Source organism: Pteronotus mesoamericanus, unplaced genomic scaffold, assembly GCF_021234165.1.
Source record: "Pteronotus mesoamericanus isolate MK-2021 breed Mesoamerican mustached bat unplaced genomic scaffold, CSHL_Meso_final contig_27, whole genome shotgun sequence".
Taxonomy (NCBI): Eukaryota; Metazoa; Chordata; class Mammalia; order Chiroptera; family Mormoopidae; genus Pteronotus; species Pteronotus mesoamericanus.
This window is the reverse complement of record NW_026555115.1, coordinates 25,587,502-25,609,322: the sequence shown is the minus strand read 5'-3', so window position 1 is coordinate 25,609,322 and position 21,821 is coordinate 25,587,502. Positions and strand designations below refer to the sequence as shown.

Below are 21,821 nucleotides of genomic sequence, written 5' to 3'. Positions count from 1 at the left end.
AGCAACATCCGGAGCAGCGGCGCCAGCCCGACGCCGGTAGCCATGGCCTCGAACTCCTGCCCGCCATCCCCGCTGCTCGTGCGGGTGTCTATGCCCAACCTCCGGCCAAATCTGCATAGGAAGCTGGAAAGCTACTTCCAGAGCCGGAAGACCTCGGGCGGCGGGGAATGCACCGTCCGACCCATGGGTCCCCACACCCCGGACACCTTCATGGTGCTGTTCCTGGAAAGGGCAGGTGAGCCGCAGGCCCGGGGTTGGGGGGTGCAAAGGTCGTCCCTGGGGCTCATACCCGAGGGATTCCAGGCAGACCCAGTGCGAGATGATCCAGGAGAGATGGGGGGATAAAGTATGACACTGTCTGGTGGGATAGAGGTACCGGGGCCTCATGCTGCCAAGAGGCGCGGCCCATAATGGAGGATAGAGCCCAGGGGTGTCGAGTGAGCGACCTAGCTTGCCTGCGCCTTACGGTTGATACCTTCCAGCATCCTTGTCCTGCCTCATCATTCTCAGCTCTGAGGAGAACACCTTTCCCCCAACCGTACCCAAGACCCCTGTCCCCCTTGCCATTTAGGTATTACACTTTGCTGTTTTAAATAAACTCCATTGATTTATTTTTGAGGATTATAAAAATAATATATGCACACCATAGAAAAGAGAAAAAAAATAAAAGAATAAAGAAGGATACCTGGAGATAAACAATGTGAACGGTTTGGTATATTTATTCCAGCCTTTTTCTATGACTCAGTGAACACACATGTATATTTATAAAACTCTGAGTCTGCACTGTTCACTCCCTGGTTTTTTTCCATCCACTTTATGTGAGTATTATTCCGTATGATTGAAAAGGGAAACTGAAACAGTTTCAGAGACATGACTTTTAATGAGTTGTCAGTGTTCCATAATTATTGATCTTTCATTTATACAGTAAAACAGAAGCTCCCACTTGAGAGTTTTCTATAGCTCCCTCAACATCCTCTATCACCAACACACCATCCCAGCATGCAGGGAGCAGCCCTTAGTGGGAGGGTGCTTGGGCAGGTACAGATGCCTGAATAAGAGAATTATTTAAAATCATTCCCATGTCTGTGTGTATGTGTATGTTTAATGTCTCCATGAAGCTAAGGACAGAGTGTTGAAAAAAGAAAATCATCAAATTTTTATTCACAACAAACCTGTGACTATTTTCCTGGAACCCACTGAAAATCCAATAGAGAGGAATATGAGACCCGGAATGCCTCAAGTGCAAACACCATCACAAGAAGGGGCAAGTCCTAGTGGGAAACATCCAAATGAAGGACGTATTCCTAATGCTGTGGATTCCTGTGTCCAAAAGGTGAGTATTTGAAAGAAGGAGCTAGGTATATGCTTGCAACTTCCTCTCCAGTCACTTTAATTATTGGTCCAGCAACCATTAACTGAGGACTTGCTATGAGGCAGGCACTGTTTTAGGGACTGGGACACAGAGGACAACAGGTCCCTGCTGGATGTTGGGAGGTACATAGGAGGACAGTGAACAAGTAAACCAAATACATAAAGCAATTTAAGAGAGAGAGATGTGCCTTAGAGAGTGACAGGGCCAGGGTGAGTAAGGGGAAGGAGCGGGTGCTACTTCTAACCCGTAGTCTGAGACAACTTTTCTGAGGTGACATTTGTCCTGAGACTTTAAAAAAAAATTCTTTTTTTATTGTTCAATTACAGTTGTCCCCATTTTCCCCCCATTGCTCTCCCCTGCCCACCTGCCCTCTCTCCCACTCCCGCCCCACATTGTCCTTGTCCATGGGTCTTTCATATACGTGTTCCCTGACTTGACCCTTTCCCTGGCCTGAGACTTGAATGAGAAGGAATGAGCCATGCAAAGAGTCATTTGACAAATCAATATCAACTGCCTGCTGTGTGCCAGACACTGTCACGGGAGCTGGGGCTACAGCTAGGAACACAGCAGACTCTGCCCTCAGGGACCTCACATTCTAATGAGGGATATAGACACTAGGAGTAAACAAATAGCTGTATAATAAAGTATCTGCCAGTGATAGGTGTTAGAATAAAGCAGGATAATGACAGTGGCAGGACCACTACTTTAGGATATCAGGAAAAACCTCTTCAATGAGGTAATGTCTGTGTAGAGACTTGCATAAAGTAAGTGAGGTAGCCTAGCTAAGTGGTTTTCTGGGGGAAGAATGTTCTAGGCAGAGGGGGGTACAAGAGCAAAGGCAGGAGCTTACATCCTGAGTCCCAGGAACTTATAGGAAGGAGGTCAGTGGCTAGAGGGCAGTGAGCAAGGGAGCGAGTGATGTGAGAGGAACTTGGAGAGGTACTCAAAAGTCAGATGTTGGGGGATGAAGGTCAGGACTTTGAATCTTTACTTAAATGTTAGGGTATTCATCATGATTTTGAGCCAGGGGAGTGGAGTGATCCGATTTATGTCTCTAAAGGATCACTTTGGCTGCTGTTTGGATAACTGATTGCGGGAAGGGGCTAGAGTGGAAGGTCAGAGCCCAGATGGGAGGACTTGCAGTGGGCCAGGTGCAAGATGATAGTGGCTGGGACTCTAGGGTGGTCCTGATGGACGTGTGAGAAGTGGCTGGGTTCAGGGAACATTTTCAAGGAAGAACTAGAAGACGGATGTTACATGCAGAGGAAATAGCATGTGCAAAGTCCTCGAAGGGTAACAAAACATTAGAAACATTGTTTTTATATTATATTCAATTTGCCTATCTTTTTTAGCCTAATCTGACGTGCTTGTCTTATACTTGAGTTTCTAAAGGCTAGAGGGCTTAGAGGGTCCAGTAACATTGCATGCAGTTAGGTGTTTAGTTAAGAAAAAGGGTCCGGGTGGGGGGAACAGAGGGGGTTGAAGATGAGGAAAAAAAACAGTCATGGAAAAAAAAATGCTCAGATTTATGACTCCCAGCCAGGTTCACAGACTCTTTTGTGAGAACCACAGCATCTTGCTCAGAAAGATGAGGTGCCAATTCTCCACTCCCTTCCCCAAGGTCAAACAGATAGTGACAGCTGTAAAATCCAGACTGTTTGTCCACAGAGCCTTTTAAAAATTCTCATGCCCAGGCTCTACATTTTCATCAGGATCACTGGAGATGTGCGTGGACCTTGGCTTTTTTTTTTTTTTTTTTTTTAACTTCCCAGGTGATCCTAATGTGCAGACAGGGCTGAGAACTTCTGGGCTGTGGTGTGCTACATCCTCTGTGAAGAGGATTTGAAAGAAGTCACCGTCTGCTAAGGGAGGGCATAGTGGTTGTTTCTCTAGTCTTTAGACATTGCCTTGAGAGGAGAATGTAGGCCTGGATGTCTGAGAGGTTTCATTTCTTCCTTTGAAAATTTCAGATCTTTCTTGCTGTCACAGCTGAACTGAATTGCAGCCTGTTCTCTAAAGAGCAGCAGGAGCACATAACCACTCTTTGCCCCAATGTCAAAAAAATGGAGAGTTACAATGGCATTGTGAAGGTGTGTGGTGACTTCAAAGATATTGAAAAAATACATGGCTTCTTGAGTGAGCAACTCCTAAAAAGGGAGTGGGAACATGAATCATCCCAGTTGACAACAGAGCGAGAACCACTCCAGCAAGACCAGAACAGCTGTGATTCTCCGTCTGAACCAAACACCAAGTCAGAAGCAACAAGCACCTCTTTTAAAGTTCCCTTGCTTCTCTTTGAATACTTCAAACATACCAACCCTGGAAAAATGGACTTAATAGAGAAAAAATTTGATATAAAAATAAAAAGTCAGGAGAGTTCACCTAATGAGGTCTCTTTAGATTTCATCTCAAGTCAATCAGGTGACCTCAAAGCAGCTCAAGAGTCTTTTATCTGTGAATTTCAGCAGAGCATAGGAACAATGAAGCAGGAATGTGTTGTATTGGCAGACAGTAAACAGGCAAATAAAATCAAACACAAATTGAGTCACCAGTTTCAAAAGCTTTATATAAAGGAGAATGGAGGAGAATTAACTATCCTTGGTACCCACGATGACATTTCAGCTGCCAGACATTTTCTTGCCCCCCAAACCTCTGAAAGTCTTGTCAGGGCACCTGTGAAAATATCAATTTCCTGGGATACAGTCAACAGAATTACAGTCGACACGGCACACTACAACCTTTTAAAAGCTGAATTACTCCAGGAGATACCAGAGATAGAACAAAAGTACAACACTCAAAGTAAGATTTGGGAAGAAAGTCAGAAAACCTGCATTCTATTTGAACCTAAGGACAAGGAGTTAGATCTGTCTGTGCATGCTTGTGCAAGTTTCATTGATGCCTATCAACATGTCTCATGTCAGCTGATGAGAGAAGTTCTTCCATTGAAATCTTTGGGCAAGGAAAGAAAGGACTTACATGAGACCAAGTTCATTGGTGACTTTAGAAATAAGCATCCAGGTGTACACTTTGTGCTAAATCAAGAGTCAGTGACCTTTATTGGGTTGCCAAATCATATTGCAAAGGCAAAGCAGTATGTCTTAAAAGCAGGGGGAATGTCCCTGTTAGCTGGACAGAAACAGAATGAGAAACATGAAACACCCATGGGCATTGATAGTAATGATTCAGAAACAGCTTCACCAACATCCCCGCGCTCTGCCAGTTCTGGGGCATCAGGAGTGAACGAGAAAGAGGACATATGTGCCATCTGTATGGAGCCCATTGGGAAAAAGCAAGTGCTACCAAAGTGCAAGCACGAATTCTGCACCCATTGTATCAACAAAGCCCTGAAATACAAGCCAGTCTGTCCAGTATGCCTGACTTCCTATGGGGTCCAGAAAGGGAATCAGCCAGCGGGAACCATGACTTTCAGCTTCCAAAAAGACCCGCTTCCAGGTTATGAATCTTGTGGCTCCATTGTGATTAAATATCATATGAAAGAAGGCATACAAACAGTAAGTGTTTCTGAGATCCACGGGTTTCTTTCCAGTGTGCTGAGCAAAGAGACTCTGCTGTTTCCAATTAGTGGATTGCCCAAGGACTTATTTTCATGGTCACATGCAATGGCTTTAAATAGTAACAAAGGTACCCATGTTTGCTTATCACTTATATTTTGTGACTATTTATGGAGAGGAATGCTGGGTGGTGATTGATTATGTGTTAGGATGGGGGAGTCGGGAAGATGGATGGTATTCCCAGCATGAATGTAGGAAAAGAGGAGAAATATGAATTATTCAGTACTTTTTTTTGTTTTTGATATCCTGTATCTGCAAATGAACACGTCTATCTGTATAGTAAAATTTAGACTCAGGAGTGTTTTTATGCAACATTGTTTTGTCTTCATATAGGAAGAGCACCCAAACCCAGGAGTGCCATATGCTGGAACACAGCGAATTGCATACTTGCCTAGTAACAGGGAAGGAAAGGAAGTTTTGGAACTGCTTCGGAAAGCCTTTGACCAAAAGCTAATTTTCACAGTGGGGGTTTCTCAAGTTACAGGATTATCAAATGTCATTACATGGAATGATATCCACCATAAAACGTCCAGGTCTGGGGGACCAGAAAGGTGAGAACCGTTTGAAATAAGATGTTTGCTAAACAGAATATAGAGCTTGTAAGATGTAGCAGCTGGAGTATATGGCTATAAGGGACTCTCGATAGCACTGGGATTGGATACAGTGCAGTATTTTGAGAGCTGTTAATCTCAAAGGCAGATTCGTTCCCATCACCTTCTACTCTCCCAACTGCAAAGTATCATACAGTTACTAAATTTTGCATCAAAAGGCAGGGGGTTTCAGAATCCAACATGAGTTATATCTCAGATGACTTGATTTGAGGTTTCCTATTTATTCGAAGGGTGGATCTCAGGGATGTTATTTACTTTGCCTTCTTTTAAGATCATCCTTTCTTCTACCCTCTCCCTCCATCGGTCCATTGAGATCCTAAATTTACTTGGCTGATAGTACTCTAGAAAAACCCTTATTTAATGCTGTGAAAGTTATATTATAAGCAATCCAATTGTTCTCAGTGAAACTCAGATAGAATACCTCAGACCCGTATTATCTGAAAGGGTCCTGAGACATTTGCAAATTTTCCAAATTTGAAAATCCTCCTGTAGCACATACTACATTTTTATATATAAAATATGAAAATACATACAATGCTATATTTTCATATGTAACATGTTATATTTTAATATATAAAGTATTTTTATATATCTATTTTTAATATAGTATAGTATAACTTTATGAGAGGCACTGCTTACCATAAGCTGAAAATAAAAAATGTCTTGTTGGAAGGCAGATGCTAGGCAGACAGCTGGGCTCACTGACTAACTAAATGGCTCACATCTGCACACTAACAGGGGATTAAAAGTCATCCACCTTCAGGACTGCTTGCTGATGTTTGCAACACAATATTGATGCCAGGGACCTACTGTACAGATTCTTTAAAACCATGTGTGATGAAGCTAAGGAGCTTTTCCTTCTGCAGATATGGCTACCCTGATCCTAATTATCTGAAACGCGTCAAACAGGAGCTGAAAAATAAAGGAATTGAGTAAGAAGACTACCGGAAGGATGTCTTGAGCCAAATTTTCAGAAGACACGGTTGGAGAGTAAATATCCCTATGTCGAAAGACTTTTTACAAATGTTCATCTCAAGCATTTATGTAAGAGAAAGAATCTGTTAGTCTGTCGTTTCTGGAGTGCTACTTTTTATGGAAGATAAAAGCCGCAAAGAGCTGGGTGATTTTTGGTGCAGAGATGTTATGCTTCATTCTTGGGTCATTGTTGGAAGGAGGGGGGATAGAGTGTTGTGGGCCTAAAATCACCTTCTGTGCTCTTCAGTTGAAATACTAGCTGCCAGTTGATAGCTCTTTTCCTTACCATCTCTGGGGTGCCCTTTAGTTTTTTGTTGGTTGCTTTGCCCTTTAAATACCCTAAAGTAAAATCCTAGTGTGAATGGGGGAAGTGAGGAGGCTTTGGTTATGAAAAAATTAAAAGACACACAGTCCCCTCTTTCATGGCCAGAAAAGTGGCCAGGAGAAGAGACTGGGCAACCTTTGGTAATAAATAGCATAAGACTATTATTTTTCATGACACAGAACCTGGTATACAGTTGGCACTTAATAAACTTCTGCTGCCTGACTTAGGTGGCTAATCCCAAGCAGAGGAATATATGTTCCCTAAATCTTTAGCAGAGACAGGGGTAAGGAAGCCATTTCTGGAGTCCTCACCACTGATTTGGAAAACTTTCTTATCTGGTTACCCACATCGCAGCCTCTCTCGAAAAATAATGAATGAGATGTCTTTTTCTTTTCCTGAAGATACACTTACACCCACATACACGTTTTTGATGAGAGGGTAATAGCTAATATTTATTGTGGACTTATTTTGTCCCCTTTATAAGATCTTTATATTTGTGTGATTGATAATACTAATATTTCCATTTTATAACTGAGGAAACTGATGCACAGAGAGGATACCATGACAAAGTTCACATAGTTATCACGTGGAAGTACTTGGATTTAATGGAGATAGCCTGGCCTCAAGGCTTCTCGACCCCAGAGCTGCTCCTCCACAAAGCTGACAAGAGTTCCTGTTACCCCGAGCTTCTCCAGCACATTTCCTCCAAAGAAATCTTATTTGAAGAACTTAAAAACCCAGAATCTTTTTACCTTTGTCCAGAGAGTTGAGGAAGTTTAAACTAAATGATAGGACTTTTTTTTTTTAAATCAGATGATACATTTAAATTTTGGTGATTCATTAAAGTCTTTACCATTATGATTAGTTGTTTTGTATCTACTAAGCTTTAGCTAAATTTACTTTAAAAAACCACACGTTTGGTTCCTGCTAAGGTCTAGATCCTTGATTACAATGCGAGGTGTGCACAGGCAGTTTAATAATGTTAGTGGTTGGTGAGCCTTTGGATTGCTGCTTTTGCTCTGTGGAAGATACATATCTGCTTTAAATAAAGTTATTTCCATATTAGGAACAGATTGTCTGTGGTCTTTCCCCACTCCTTTTTTCTTTTTCCTTAGGTTGAGATTCTGGTGGCTTCCCACAGCACACAGAGTGTATGACAAAACTACTTTTGACTTGGCTGCTGTCACTTTCAGCTGTGGAAATCACAATTCTTAGTATTGTTTTTCCTTAACACATAGAGTACTACAAAGGTGAGAGTAGGCTGCAGGTTTCAACTCTCCTAGAGAGAGCATCTGCAACACCTTATCAAAATACACTTGCCCCCTCCTTGCTCCTAGAATTTCTGTTTCACCTTTTCCAGTGTCAGTGCTGAATTACCCAGGTGGCTCACTGGGCACCAGCAAATCAGGGCACCCTTCTCTCCAAAGGAAAATAGAATTGAAAATAATATTGAGGTACTTGATATTTTCTTAAAGATAGTAAGCTCTTGCACCCAATTCCAATGTGTGGGGGTTTTTTTTTCCCCACACATCCAAGCAGTTTTCTGACACCAGCAGGGTGTCCAACAATTCAACTCAATTCTGACACTATCTATCAGGAGAAAGTATCAGGTCCCCCAGATTAAGGGCTCAGTCCCACAAGACTGCCCTCTAATTCAGATGGCAATCGTGAACCCAGGTTGTGTCCTGGGCCTCTGCTGAATAGCTCTAAGTCTGAGGTGCCCATGATACCCTCCTTGGAGAATTTCCTAGAGCAACTTCCAGAATTCAGGCAACCAGTTCACTCACTAGATGGTCTGTGTATTACAAAAGGATATGACTCAGGGCCCTGGCCTTTGTGTCTCGGTTGGAACGTCGTCCTGTGCACTGAAAGGTCATGGGTTTGATTACTGGTCAGGGCACATGCCTGGGTTGCGGGTTTGGTCCCACTTGGGGTGCATACAGAAGGCAACTAGTCTGTTTCTCTCACACACAGATGTTAGGGTCGTCAATGATGTGGGCTGTGAAAGAATTTGCTAAGGAAGAAAATGCAGAGAGCAAAGTTTTTTATTTACTTTCCAGGAGTGGAAAGGGGCATGGTGTGGGGAGACACATCAGCATTGAGGGGTGGGGGCTTTGAGCTTTTATTGGATCATAATTGGGTTATAAAAGGGTGAGAGGGTTGCTGTTGTGTGGCCCCTAGGCTGTTGGGGGCATTGTAACACAGGAGGTTTCAGTCGGTTTTGCACAAGCTGCAATTTGCTCCAATGTTACCTTTTGCGTGCAGCTGTGAGGGGCGGTTAGTCACACTTTGTTCTTACTTTCCAGTAATTTCTTGTCCTGGAGACATAAGCTCAGAAGAGTAAAATAGCATTAATGTTTAACAAGGTCATAGGCCTGCTTGGCAAAGGGAGCCATAAGAGCAAATGGCACATGCTTTACCCTTTCAATAGATGTTTCCCTCTCTCTTTCCCTCCCTTCCCCTCTATTTAAAGATCAACAAGCGTGCCTTAGGGTGAGGATAAAAAAAAAAAGAAAATAGATATAACTCAGGAACAACCAACCAGATGAAAGAGATGCACAGGGAAAGGGCATGGAGTGTGCCATCTGCCAGCACCTTCACTTCCCAACCCAGAAGCTCTCTGAATCCCGTCCTTACGGGGTTTTATGGAGACCTCATTACAGAGGCATGGTTGATTAAATTACTGGCCATTGGTGATTTAACTTAATTTCTGGCACTTCTCTCGGCTCCAGAGGTCAGAGAGTGGGGCTGAAAGTTTTAACCCTCTAATCATGTGGTTGCTTCTTCTGGCAACCAGGCCCCATCTTTAGTCATCCCCTTAATATAAGTCACCTCATTAACATAAAAACATCTTTATTGCTCTCAGCTTTCAGGAAATTCCAAGGATTTTAGGAGTTCTGTGCCACGAACTGGGACAAAGATCAAATATATATTTCTTATTATAAATCACATCACAGATAGCATCAAAGCAGTCACTAGGAGACAAATCAAAACTTTGTGGTACTTCCTTACATTTATCTTACAATGTAGTACTACTGGTTTTGCTCTGATTTCCAAAAAGGGGTTGGGCACGATTTTCTTTTCTATTGATCGGGTTCTGAGTCTTATAAACATGGAGCCTTAGACAGAAATCAATAAGGGAACAACTGTTTGGGAGGGGCAAGCCCAGGTCAATCACGGTAAGGACAAGCAAAAAGAGAAGTGAGGTCACCTAAGATGTGTGATACAGTGCAAGGCTAGGGGTTATCACCGCGGCCACTGCTTCACAAAGAGCTTTGAAGAGACTTAGCAGGTTTACTCCACAGCTTTGTTTGCTTGGCATAGGAGTTAAAAAAGACTGCAGAAATCTTATTGTTGAAATGCCTTGTTTTAAAGAGGAGGAAACTTGGTTTTATTTCCTGGGAAAACAGTAGACAATATAGAATGTATTACAGTTAGAGTACATTAAAATGTCATCTTAGTGGCGCCTATGGCTTCTCCCTCTTGTCCTGCACGTCCATCATCAGCAGTCCCGCCTCTCCTTCACTTTAAATCTCACTACCCAGTTGGTATTTTCATAATTCTCTCACCAAAATGATTAAAATACCCACTGAAAACCCTCTGTGTCCCCAACCCTCTTCCTCCTCCCACTGCTATTTTTGAAAAAAAAAAAATAGCTCTGATCTCATTGCTCCTCTGACGATATACCTTCAGTGATTCCATGATTCTCCCAGAGGTAGAGTGCAGTGCAGTGAGTGACAGACTACTGCCACCTCAGGCTTAGAGAGGAAGAAGAGTTCAGTTCCTTCTCCTCCTGGCACCTGCCCCTGACAAAGCAGGAAATAATATTACATGAAAATAATTTATATAAAATTGTTCACACAAAAAGCTGCAGATGAGGGAAGAGATGCCTCTGTGAGAGACTGAGATGAGTGGAAGGGGTCGGAGCGGGGAAAGATACCGCCATCTCTCCTTGTCCTAAAGCTGAGCCCTCCAGCTGCCCAAAGACTGGAAGGGGGCCCTGGCCCTCAGCGGAGGGACAGAGCAGGGCCAAAGGACCCTCAGGGGGTCAGGCTGGTGAGCAGGGGGTTGAGTTTTAGAGCCTGCCCTGCCTGCTGTGCCACATACTGCACCGTCTCTTGGGCTGAGGAACCAGATGGGCAGCTCAGGGCAGCTCCCTAGACAGCGAGCACAGTAGCCCACAATGTCTGGTCCAGCGCTGTACCTGCAGCCTTGGTCTGTGTTGGCCAAGGGCAGAATTCTGTCAGCCGACCCAGGGTGTCCCCAACAAACATCAGGGATTAAACAGCCACCATCACCCCCCCTCCGGCCCCAGCCCCCGCCATGGGGCATGAGGAGATGTGGGGGCTGGTTGGCCCAGGTGCTGGACATCAGGGCTGCCTGCAGGGCTGAGTAGTGGCTCTGGCACTGCCTTGCATAGAAGTGCAGGAGCTGTAGAGCTGCAGTGGGCAGAGCCAGCAGTCCCCTGGGGACAGAACGTCTGGCTACTGCGGTGTCCCCGCGACCCCCCAAGCCAGCAGTTCAGGATCCCAAGGGAAGACCTTACTCAGGGGCCTAGATTTCTGAGAATAATGTTGTTGTTGTTGTTTTAATGCTAGACACTCTACAGACTTTATATCGTTTAATCCTCACAACAATTTCATGAAATAGTTATGGCTATCCCCATTGTACGGATGCTATCGATTAAGGCTACTCGACTGATAAACTATAGAGCCCTGGACTTCGGCTCAGAAGTTGTCTGACAGCAACATCTGTCCCAAAAAGGTGACAGAAATCTGAGGCAGCTGTTGTTCGCCACCTCAAGATTGCAACCTAAGGCAGAAGCCGTTTTCCTAAAAATGAAAGCGAAAGATCTAGGCACCAGCCTGTTGGGTAGGGCAGGCCGACAGCGGGGCAGCTGGAGCTGAGGACCGCTGAGCCCAGCCCCGCGCTGCTGATGTGACAGTCCTGGGGCTCTGGGGCCCCGACGACTGCCCCGGGCCCAAGAACTTGTACACCAAGTTGCAGGAGGACTTCCAGAGCCAGAAGACACCCGGAGACCGGGAGGCAACCCACCGCGCTTCCTGGCCCTCTTCTGCCGGTAGGATGGTGAGGGGCGGCGGGGGTGGGAAGGAGAGGAGGGGGCGACAGGGCCGACCCGCCAGGCGCCCGGTACATGCGCGACACTTTTCAGCTCAGGGCTGCGCAGAGACGCCACGTCCCGCAGAACCCTCTTCTCCAGGGAGGCACTTACCAGCCTGACTCGCGCCGGCACAGAGTAGGGTGCCCGGCATGTTTTCCGTAGAATGTCTGAGCATTTCCCCCTCAAATTTCAAAAAGTTTCTTGTGAATTAGAACTATTGGTCCTTTATCTCTGATACATGTTATGAATATTTCCTTTCAGTTTGTCATTTGTCTTTTGAGCTTGCTTATGGTGGTTATGTTACCCCACCCAAACTTTTTTTTTAATGTAGTAAAATTTACCAGTCTTTTGTTTTATTGCATCTGGACTTTAGTCATATTTTTAAAAGTTTTCCCCTACACCTATGTTATCATTACCCATGCTTTTTTGTCTATTTTTTTAAAAAAAATTAGATATCTGGTACCTTTGGAATTTATTTTTGTATATGGTGCGAGGAATGGATCTAATTTAATTTTTTTTTCTCAGTGGGTGTCCAGTTGTCACAACACCCAATTAGGTGAATCCATTTAAATCCCTATATGTAGATCTTCCATTTTGTTTCATTAGTTGGATTGATTAAAAAGATTACCACTGCCTGGTAAAGGTAATCTTTTATCATATACCACATTTTTCTTTGTCATTTGGCTGTTTCTGGAACTTCTATTTCATTGACCTGTTTATTCATCTGTTGCAAAGAGACTTTGTTATGTACTGTAATGTCAGGGGGATGTTATATACATTAACGCCTGGGCTAGTCCCCTAACAGAGCGCTTCCTCTTCAGTATTTTCTTAACTATTCTTGTTGGCTTATCTTTCCTTATGAACTTTAGGATTGACTTCTGATTTATGTTCAGTGTCAAAGAAATTCATTGGAATTTTTATTAGGATTTCATTAAATTTATAAATTAAATTACAGACAGCTGACATCTTGGGATGGTGTTGAGATGTTCTAACTAAGAACAAAGGTGGCCATTTCATTTGTTCAAGTATATTCATTCCAGTTTTGGAAATTTAGGAATTTACTGCCCTGTGCTCCACTGCATTAATTGGCCAACCTGCATTTCTTGAGTATCTGCTATGTTATGGAGATCTTTTAATTTTTACTGTTTTTAGTATTTTATGTTACTCCATTTAAATTGCTATCTGTACGTCTTGTTTCATTAGTTGAAAATTTTTCACCTTGTTACAATTAAATAGATAGAGAGCTTGCATTCTACTACTTTTGGAGTATGTAAAGGTAATATTTTTAACCTATCAGGAGTTAATATTATTGTCTTTGGGTGTTTATTATGAAGTATGAACTGATGTCTAATTTTCTTCATAATGAAAACTAACTTCCCAACAATATTTGCTAAATTATGATTTATCTCTCCACTCTCTTCTCCCTCTTAATACTTCATGTATTAAACTTTTTGATAGACTAAAGTTTATTTTTGGAATTTCTATTATACTCTTGTCATATTATCTATTCTTAATTTTGAACTATTTAGTTTTGTAATTATTAGTCAAAAATGCATATTTAAAAAGACTGTTTTTTAGGGCAGTTTTAGATTTGCAGCAAAGTTGAGCTGAGGATTCAGAGAATTCCCCTATACCACCTTTATTTTTTAGAGGAGTTTTAAGTTCACAGTACGATTGGTCCTCTTTCAAGGGTTAACAACAACCAAAAATGGAAGTCTCTATTCTCCTTATGATGTATATAAATAATGACCATACCCAGTCTTCTTGGTGAATATGCAGCATTTTTGTACTTTGGTTATCTCTGTAGATTGCCCTTTTGTTATGCGGTAACAAGAACTTCTTTCTTTTCAGTAACAAATTGTAGCTCTGTTAATTTATGTCAGCGGTTGGGCACCATCATTTACTATATCATGCTTGTTATTTTTGTTTTCCTGTGATCTGATGAGTAAATCGGACTTTACGAAGTATAATGTTTATCTATAATATTTCTAAAAATAGGCAATAAGTGAAATCTATTTTTCCAAAGTATTTAAAAATATCAGCAAGTAATATAAAAACCGGAGCATTTCAAATCTCAATCAGATATAAAACTAACAACTGAAGTTCGTCTCTCTCTAAAAATTGCTGACTTTTACACACCAAGAACTCAGTACAAATGTAGTACTTTTCAGAAGAGTAAAGTGGATGAAATAGATAAATTTTCAAAAGACCCTTCAGAAGCCTCCCTGTTGGTTGCATTTTATAGTATCCTTTAAAAATGGCATTCGTTTAACTTCTATCAGGTTATTTTGAATTGCTTGTGCATTATTGTTTGTATTTATTGAATCTCTAAGGGCCAGATTTTGTCAGGAAAAAATACCCTCTCCCGTATTATAATGAATGTCCATGGGAAAATCAGATTAGTTTTATAAAACTTCACAGCAAAGCAACCATGAATGGAATAGATCTATTTCATTAGGTGAGGATTAGGTCCATTGCATTCATGAATATCTCATCTTTCAGTGAGCTGCTTGACAGCGATGCCATTTTAGGTAGTAGACACACTGTATTTCAAAGTCTCATTAGTATCAGGATTTCTTCTTGTGCTAACTATTTTGTCTGAAAGATATCTAGCTTTTTATTGTTTCATTTTTTAGTGGTGGACACCTACTTGTCCAAAAAGCTTGTCTTCAAGGAGAGGCCTATCTCTGTGTTTCCCTGTTATGTCTTTGGACATAGCCTTGCATGGCAGGGAATGGCCCTTAAGAAAGATGCTCCCACCATTTTTGGTGGCCCTGGACCCTCTCATATGGAAGAATCTTGCAGAAGAAGCATCACCTGATTGGAATGATAACTCATAAAAGAGAAAGGGCCACTGTAAGGTATCATGGCGCCAAGTCAGCTGTAAGGGGCTGGAGGTAACACTCAGGTCTGCAGCCACCCAATTCACTCAAGGGAGAACAAAGGTCAATGTCACTGAGACCTGGGAAGGAGATGTTTCTAAAAAATTTTCTATATCATGTCTAAATATTGTCACAAAATTGAATGTGGAGCCAGTGATATGGGGGAACATAAAAGAGAACATAAAGGATGGTAGGATCTTGATTGATATGTTCAAGGAGATGGTCATAATAATAGGTTGTTTGGAGGATGTGAAAAAACAAAACAAAACAACTGTAATACATCTAAAGACCAACCAAGACATTGTAACAGAGAACATGACTGGTTTTTCAGGAAGGTTTTCTAGTCTTTACATCAACGCTTTGAAAGAGTCAATACCCAAAGAATTTTGAGTGTGGGAGATGACTGATGATGCTTTCACCATTGAAGGAGAGTGCAGAGTGAGGAATGGCATTCCCGAGCAAGTGAAAAGGATTGCTCAAGAAGCCCATTCCCAGCCTGCCTAGAGTTCTCTGTTTGTTACAGAAAGTAGAGTGTAAAAATACTCTAAGACTATTTTAAGCAAAGAAAATTCATATCGTTTTTGGTTTAGATCAGACATGGGAAATATACTTCATTTCATAGGTTACTACTAATCAAATGATAATTGTTGCCTGAGCTCTGTGTTGAGAAAGATTTTGAGATTGTATCTGGGTTGATTGAAAAAGAGTGCTGATGCTGATACCAATGAATAATGTCTGTCACATTATTCATTGTGTGTGGGGGATGGAGACATGTGGCATTCAGTTCCTCTTCTGTGAAGAGCAGACTCAAGCATCGTGTCGCCTTTCATGAGCTAGTCATCTGACTTTGAGCAAGTAGGTCCATCTCTTTGCATGCTCATTTCCCTTTGAGGGGAGTGACGTTTCTACACTGGATGATCTGTGTTGACTCTTTAAATTTTAAAATTGTATGACTGATTACTCACCAAACAGCTAATGCATTATTGTGGAGAACTGTGGAGTGTATCTTGCTGTGGGTTCCCTTAGAAGAGGACCTGAGACAGATTCAAGTGGAAGTGATTTAAATAGGAGGGTAAAGGACACTATTAGGGTGTATTATCAAATTAGTTACCTCTTAATCCTACTGGGGAAATCAGAGTGAGTCCTATCTGGGAGGTGAGGCTGATGGGATGGTTTTATACCAGCTCCTGTCAATTGTTGAATGAGGGCTTTAGGACTAGGGAGGGCAGCTTATTTTACTTCTGCTTCCTCTGCCACACTGGTAAGCAAAGCAGACTTTGACACTACATACAGAAAGTTCTCAGGCAGGAAGTACAGTTGGCTATGTGACTGAGGGGCCCTTAAATAGTAAGAGCCATGGGAAATGGACTGGGTCTGCTGGGCTAGGATTCTTGGGGAAATAGGTAAAAGAGATCATTGGCATTTGGGGTATTAAAACACTTGATACTCAAACATTGTAATAATAAATTACTTGCTTTTGAATCTTTGGATTTATTGTGTGTTGAGTTAGAGAAGCCTGTGAAATCTAATAGTTATTTTTTGTTTGGATACCTATGAGGAAACTCTTCAGGTAGAATTACCTGATAATGCTTTTTATTTTTTCTTCACAGTCATACCATATCAGCTGGAACAATTGTCTTTCGAAGAGCAATGTTCTAGCTTCAACCCAAACCAAAGAAGGTCTGAATCTCGTGTTGATAAGCAGAGATGTTTCATATTTCTTCGTAAGTGGTGTTATTTAGTAAATCTACAATGGGGTCTTATTAACCCATGGGTTCTGTGATTTAAGGTCAACAATTAAGATCATATAAATTTGAGAACTTAAACTCATCTGAGGTTCATGCAGCGCTATACTTACCATCTCCTATATTCTTCTACTTGTACTTATGTGAAGAGATCCAAGTTTAACCACGAACCAGGTTGTACAAATCCACCTCTTTTATTTTTGTATAAATTATCTTGATTTACTCTCAACCCAATTTTGTTTTCTTCTACTGTTCCATCAGCACTGATGGGGAGGACAATTGTGTATCACATTATAACATCACCCTCTCAAACACCCCCTGTCGCTCCTGGCTGAGCGCTTTCTGAGACACAGGAGGAATGAGGAAGGGGAAAGTTGACGAGCATAGGTACTAAATGCTCAGCTAGGCTCTTGCCTACCACTCTCCTCCTACTGCTTCCTTTTCATTGGAATCACCAGTTAGCAGGCCTTGTGTTACATCTATAGTTGACTTCCATGAAGCTCGATCCTGGCTGCAATTCAGAATCACCTGGAAAACTTAAAAAAATACCGATGTCAAGGCCCCATCCCTAAAGATCCTGATTTTAATTGGTCAGGTGTGTGGTCTAAGTGTCAGTAGCTTTCGAGAGCATTCCAGGTGATTCTAATATGTAGATAGGTCTGAGAATTATTATTGACTAGGAGTCTTTGGAATTCTATAGCCCCCACCACTTTAACGTTTAATATTGACCTTCAGATGGTACACATTCAAGAATAATGGGTAGAGAACTCTTCTGAGAAATTTAGAGACTCATGGATTATGAGCCCTAGGAAATAGTCTTTACTTTTGCAGCAGCTAATGAGATGGCAGAGGGGAGGCAGCCAGCCACTTTCTTCATGTCCTCTAGAATAAATAGAAATTTTCACATGGCTTCAGGATTTTGTCCTCAGAACTGTAGGTTGAGAAGTTGAATCTTATCATTTACCCAGACTTGCTCTGACACTAATCAAACTCAAGAGACTCATTTGTAAAATGGAATTGTAATGATTTAATATGTAATAAGAGAGATAGTTGACGTGGATAATGGTAATGGTGAGCTCTGTAGATGACTATTATGAGATTGATTGGTGAATATAATCAGACCAGAGAAAAACTGAATGACATAAAAGTACACGAAGTTTCTTTTTCACTCCAGGAGTTGGTATAGTGCAGCGGTTACACAGACCACCTGTAAAGCCAGTACCGACAGTGTTCAAGTACCATTATACCACTGATCAGCCATGGATCTTGGTTAATGTCCCCTTTATACCTCAATGCCCTCATCTATAAATATGGATAATGATGATATAAGGGTTATTGTGAGGTTTAAATAAAATAGTTCATATAAAAGCACTTAGCATCTTCCTGGCACATGGTAAAGACTCAGAAAATGACAGCTATCATCATTATCCATTAAAACTGACCACTTTAAATTTCACCTCACCTAATTACTACTACAATCTAATTGAGAGAGGTATTATTTACCTTTATCTTATAGTTGAGGAAATCGAGGTCTTTCCACTACGCAGTCTGTTAGTTGATTGTTAAACTCCTGTCGACTCTTGTGAGAGTACATAATCTCAACCGTTGGATGGTGCTGTATAAATTTGAGAACCCTCTCAACCTTTCTCTGTCCAGTTAGTTTCCAAGCCTCTTTCTACAATGTCTCTTGTACACACTCCTTCCTCTTCATTCCCTTAGTACTGGCCTTGCCTCCTCGCCCTTAGCCTTTCACCCTCCAACCCGTTCTCTACATTGCTGTGTGAGGCATATTCCAAAAACATTGTTTCATCAGGTGCCCCATACTGCCTACAGGGTAAAGTCCAGAAAAATGTGGCTTTTCAGAGTCCTCCATCACCTGGCCCCAAATCCCTTTCCAGTCCTGTCTCTCTCCATTGAAACTTTCCTTAGCCAAATTGGTCAATTCTCTGACTTTCCTCAATTTTACGCATTTTCTTAGATAGTAACACACCTAGAACGCTTTTCTGCCTTCTTTCCACCTGTCTCAGTTATACCCCTTATCCTCTTTGTAAAGACTTTACTAAACAATCCAATCTAAATGATAACTTTCTCTTTTTTTGAAAGTCTATAGCAATTAATAATTGTATAATTAACACACAGTTGTTTTTTTTTTATCTTGAACTTATTTAAACATTAAGGCTATTTTACTTTCTACTTGTTATTCTATTGCTTCCTCAAACTGTGTAGGAATCAGTAGGTAGAGAGTGAGGCTGTAAGCGAGGGTGAGGCAAAAGTGGACTGAATCTAGTTTTTTTGGAAGACTCACTCACTCTTGTCCCTGCGAGGAGTTTCTTGGGTCCAGAGATTAGTTACATTAACTACCCTCATATAAGATTGAGGTGAACCCACGAATGCTGATTATTAACTTAGTGTGCAAAATAGAACGGTCATGTGGCCCAGAGACATAGACATCTTTTAATTTACACTGGAGAAGAGCTCCCCAAGGAACCAGAATACTCAAAATCCACCTGATTATAGCATTCTCCCTCCAGATTTGAACACAAAATTGGAATAAATGCAATTAGATGAATTGAATATCTAATATCTGTTGGTGTCAGGCATTGACCCTGTCTCACCAAAGAGATGGCTTCAGCTCAGATATCAGAGAACTCAGTGTCTCTGGGTGGGCCCGAATGGACACTGCCTAGCTTTACCCCAATGACCTTCCTTTGTCTAGGCCTTTAGGGCTGACCAGAACCCTGCTTCAGCTGGGTCCTTTCTTTCTTTGTGTATGTTTATAAAGTCAAAACAGTTACTCAGTTACTGCCAGCCTAAAAGCAATTCTCTCTTTTCCTCAGTCTCTCTCAACCTTTGTGTTCTTCTCAGTGTGTCTCACTATGTTTCTCTTTCTGCCTCTGCCTTTTACTTTTACTTCAAGTTTTTTCTGTCTCTCTAAGTCTCTGGCCTGTTTTAGTCATTTTCATAGCTCTACTCTGACTCCTAACATGTTGACTTGATGGTAGTAGGTAATATATTTCCTCAATTTTAAGTTTTGAGACTCATCTTATTATAGTGTCTAAGTAATGACAACACATTGTAAGTTCCCTGAGGGTAGGGCTGACAGGTCAGTGTAAAAGGCACAGCATATTTGATATACATTACCCCACAATACTTAGCAAGTCATAGGTGCTCAATAATTATTTATTGATTCAACCTCTGACAAATTTGTTGCTGTTTTCCTTAAGGCCGATGTCATTGTCAACAGTGTTCCCACGGATCTTCAGCTTGGAGGAGGATCACTCTCTCAGGCTCTTTTGCAGAAAGCTGGTCCCATGCTCCAGAAAGAGTTAAATGCCACCAGGCAGGAAACAGAGGGGGAAGTTGGTAGCATATTCATGACAAGTGGCTGCAATCTGGACTGCAAAAGCTGTGCTCCATGTTGTGGCTCCAGAATGGGATAATGGACCTGGGTCTTCTCAGCAGGTGGAAAAAGTCCTTAGCTCTTCATTTCATTTGATAATGTTGCTAATCCTCTGGCAGGGTATAGACCTGTGGTTCTCAAACAAAGTGAATTTATCTCAAGGGGGAGCTTTTGGCTTGTTACAAATAACTGCTACTGGGAGCTAGTAGGTAGAGGCCAAGGATACTGCCAAATCTCCTTTAAGGCATATGCCAGCCCCCACGACAAAGAATTATCTGGCCTAGGTTGAGAAGCCTTAGCATTTATTTAACCCTGTCTATTTATTGAAATCTTTGTTACCTTCCATGAAGAGTCCATCACAACTACCAGTTATTTCAGAGCAATCAGTTCTTAAAAGTAGTAACTACCATTGGAATTCTCCAGCAATGGTGTCTGAAGATTAAATTAGTGTGATCATCCTTCAGTATAACTAAGAGACCCAGCCAGAGCTCTGGTAAAGAATGAAGAAGGGTCAGTGCTTTTCTTTGGATACCTTAATTCTCACTTCTATACCTAGTTTAATCCCTAACTTATTTTTTTCAGAATATAAATTAGTATATGTACATTGCAGAGAATACAAAAAGTACAAAAATAAAAATCATAATCCAGGCACCTAGAGATAACTTTGATTAACATTCTACTGTATTTCCTTCAATTTTATGCATATTTATTTTTAGTTGCTATTTCCTTCCAAACATTTATAATCTTGCTTTTTTTTAAAACATAACATGAACATTCCCCCATGTTGTTTAAAACTCTTTGTAAACATCAATTTTCACTGCAATGAGATATCCCTGTTTATGTAACCATTTCCGTACTGTTGGACACTGCCCTCCTGCATGAGTTTAAATGTCTCCGGGAAGTCCTCTCCCTTCTTCTCAGCCTCCCTTTCTAACTCCCAAGCCAACAATAACAGAGAGGGTCTGGTCAGGGTTGCTGGAGCCACAGTTCTTTCTGTTTTCCACTAGGTTGAGCCCTAACTTATATAAATGTATTTCATACATTTCAGATCATGGCAAATATAATCAAGGAATGTTTGACGACTATAGATCAGCTATCTTTTTCATCAATCACATTTCCCATGATCAGAACAGGAAATTTGGGTTTTCCCGAAGCTGAATTAATTGTATTTGCTGAATTAATGCTTTCAGAAGTGTTGAAATTTAGTAGCAGTGCATGGTTGAAAACCTTCTTGGGTCCAGAGAACCCAAGGAATTCACTTTCTGGTACATCTAGGATGATGATGAAAGCCATCAGGTATGGTTACATATCTCTTCCAGTCATTCTGACAAGCAAACCTAAGTGCAGTATGATGTCTTTGTAGATCTATAAATAACAGCATTTTCTACTTCTTTGCCCGTAAGTGTTGGTTGCTGATGGGGGTTGTCACATGGCTTAACTATGAGGTAATATCAATAACACATACAGTCCTTCCTAGACAGTTTGTCAAAAGACAGGATAATTTAAAGTAAATAAATTCTTAGAAAGTAGTAAAATGTTATTGGCATAAAAGTAGTCCAGACATTTTAACAATGACTAAATAAAGGCTAAGTCATGGCTTTATCTATTGAGCGAATGATACAAGAAGCCTCAAGAATTTATTTATTTGGATAGAATATAGTCAGTATATGCAAGTCTATGAGGATCTAAAGCTAGAAACATCATACTGTACTTAGTAGTGGAGAAGCAAGCAGTCAAAGCACACTTACCAAGTACTCACCACTAGCACTGCTTTTGTAAAGTGCCATTCCTTAAGAAGTGTCCTTAGCTGGTTGGCC

The 21,821-nt window shown here is 41.4% G+C and overlaps 2 protein-coding genes across 3 annotated transcripts in view; both read left to right on the top strand.

Moving 5' to 3' along the window:
- The first annotated feature begins 5 nt into the window (after positions 1–5).
- On the top strand, positions 6–7,854 carry DTX3L (deltex E3 ubiquitin ligase 3L). Of its 2 annotated transcripts, none has more exons than XM_054575216.1 (5): positions 6–235; positions 1,212–1,333; positions 3,343–4,884; positions 5,278–5,495; positions 6,422–7,854. In XM_054575216.1, the coding sequence occupies exons 1-5, from the start codon at positions 43–45 to the stop codon at positions 6,489–6,491; spliced, it is 2,145 nt and encodes a 714-aa protein (XP_054431191.1). In that variant the 5' UTR covers positions 6–42; the 3' UTR covers positions 6,492–7,854. The 2 variants fall into 2 exon arrangements, with proteins under 2 accessions (XP_054431191.1, XP_054431190.1); XM_054575215.1 differs by having other exon boundaries at positions 1,119–1,333.
- Positions 7,855–11,038: 3,184 nt separating this feature from the next.
- The window catches only part of LOC129071656 (protein mono-ADP-ribosyltransferase PARP15-like), a 35,905-nt gene continuing 25,122 nt past the window's right edge, over positions 11,039–21,821 (top strand). The window contains 8 exon segments of the mRNA XM_054574929.1: positions 11,039–11,215; positions 11,801–11,935; positions 16,470–16,583; positions 19,829–20,005; positions 20,007–20,066; positions 21,053–21,250; positions 21,252–21,278; positions 21,280–21,300. Of these exon segments, the coding sequence (XP_054430904.1) occupies positions 11,039–11,215; positions 11,801–11,935; positions 16,470–16,583; positions 19,829–20,005; positions 20,007–20,066; positions 21,053–21,250; positions 21,252–21,278; positions 21,280–21,300 (909 nt within the window).

Coding starts and splice junctions, on each gene's coding strand:
- DTX3L (XM_054575215.1), top strand. CDS start 43: ATGGCCTCGAACTCCTGCCCGCCATCCCCGCTGCTCGTGCGGGTGTCT. Junction 236..1,118: donor GCTGTTCCTGGAAAGGGCAG/GTGAGCCGCAGG, acceptor GTCTCCATGAAG/CTAAGGACAGAGTGTTGAAA. Junction 5,496..6,421: donor AGGTCTGGGGGACCAGAAAG/GTGAGAACCGTT, acceptor TTCCTTCTGCAG/ATATGGCTACCCTGATCCTA.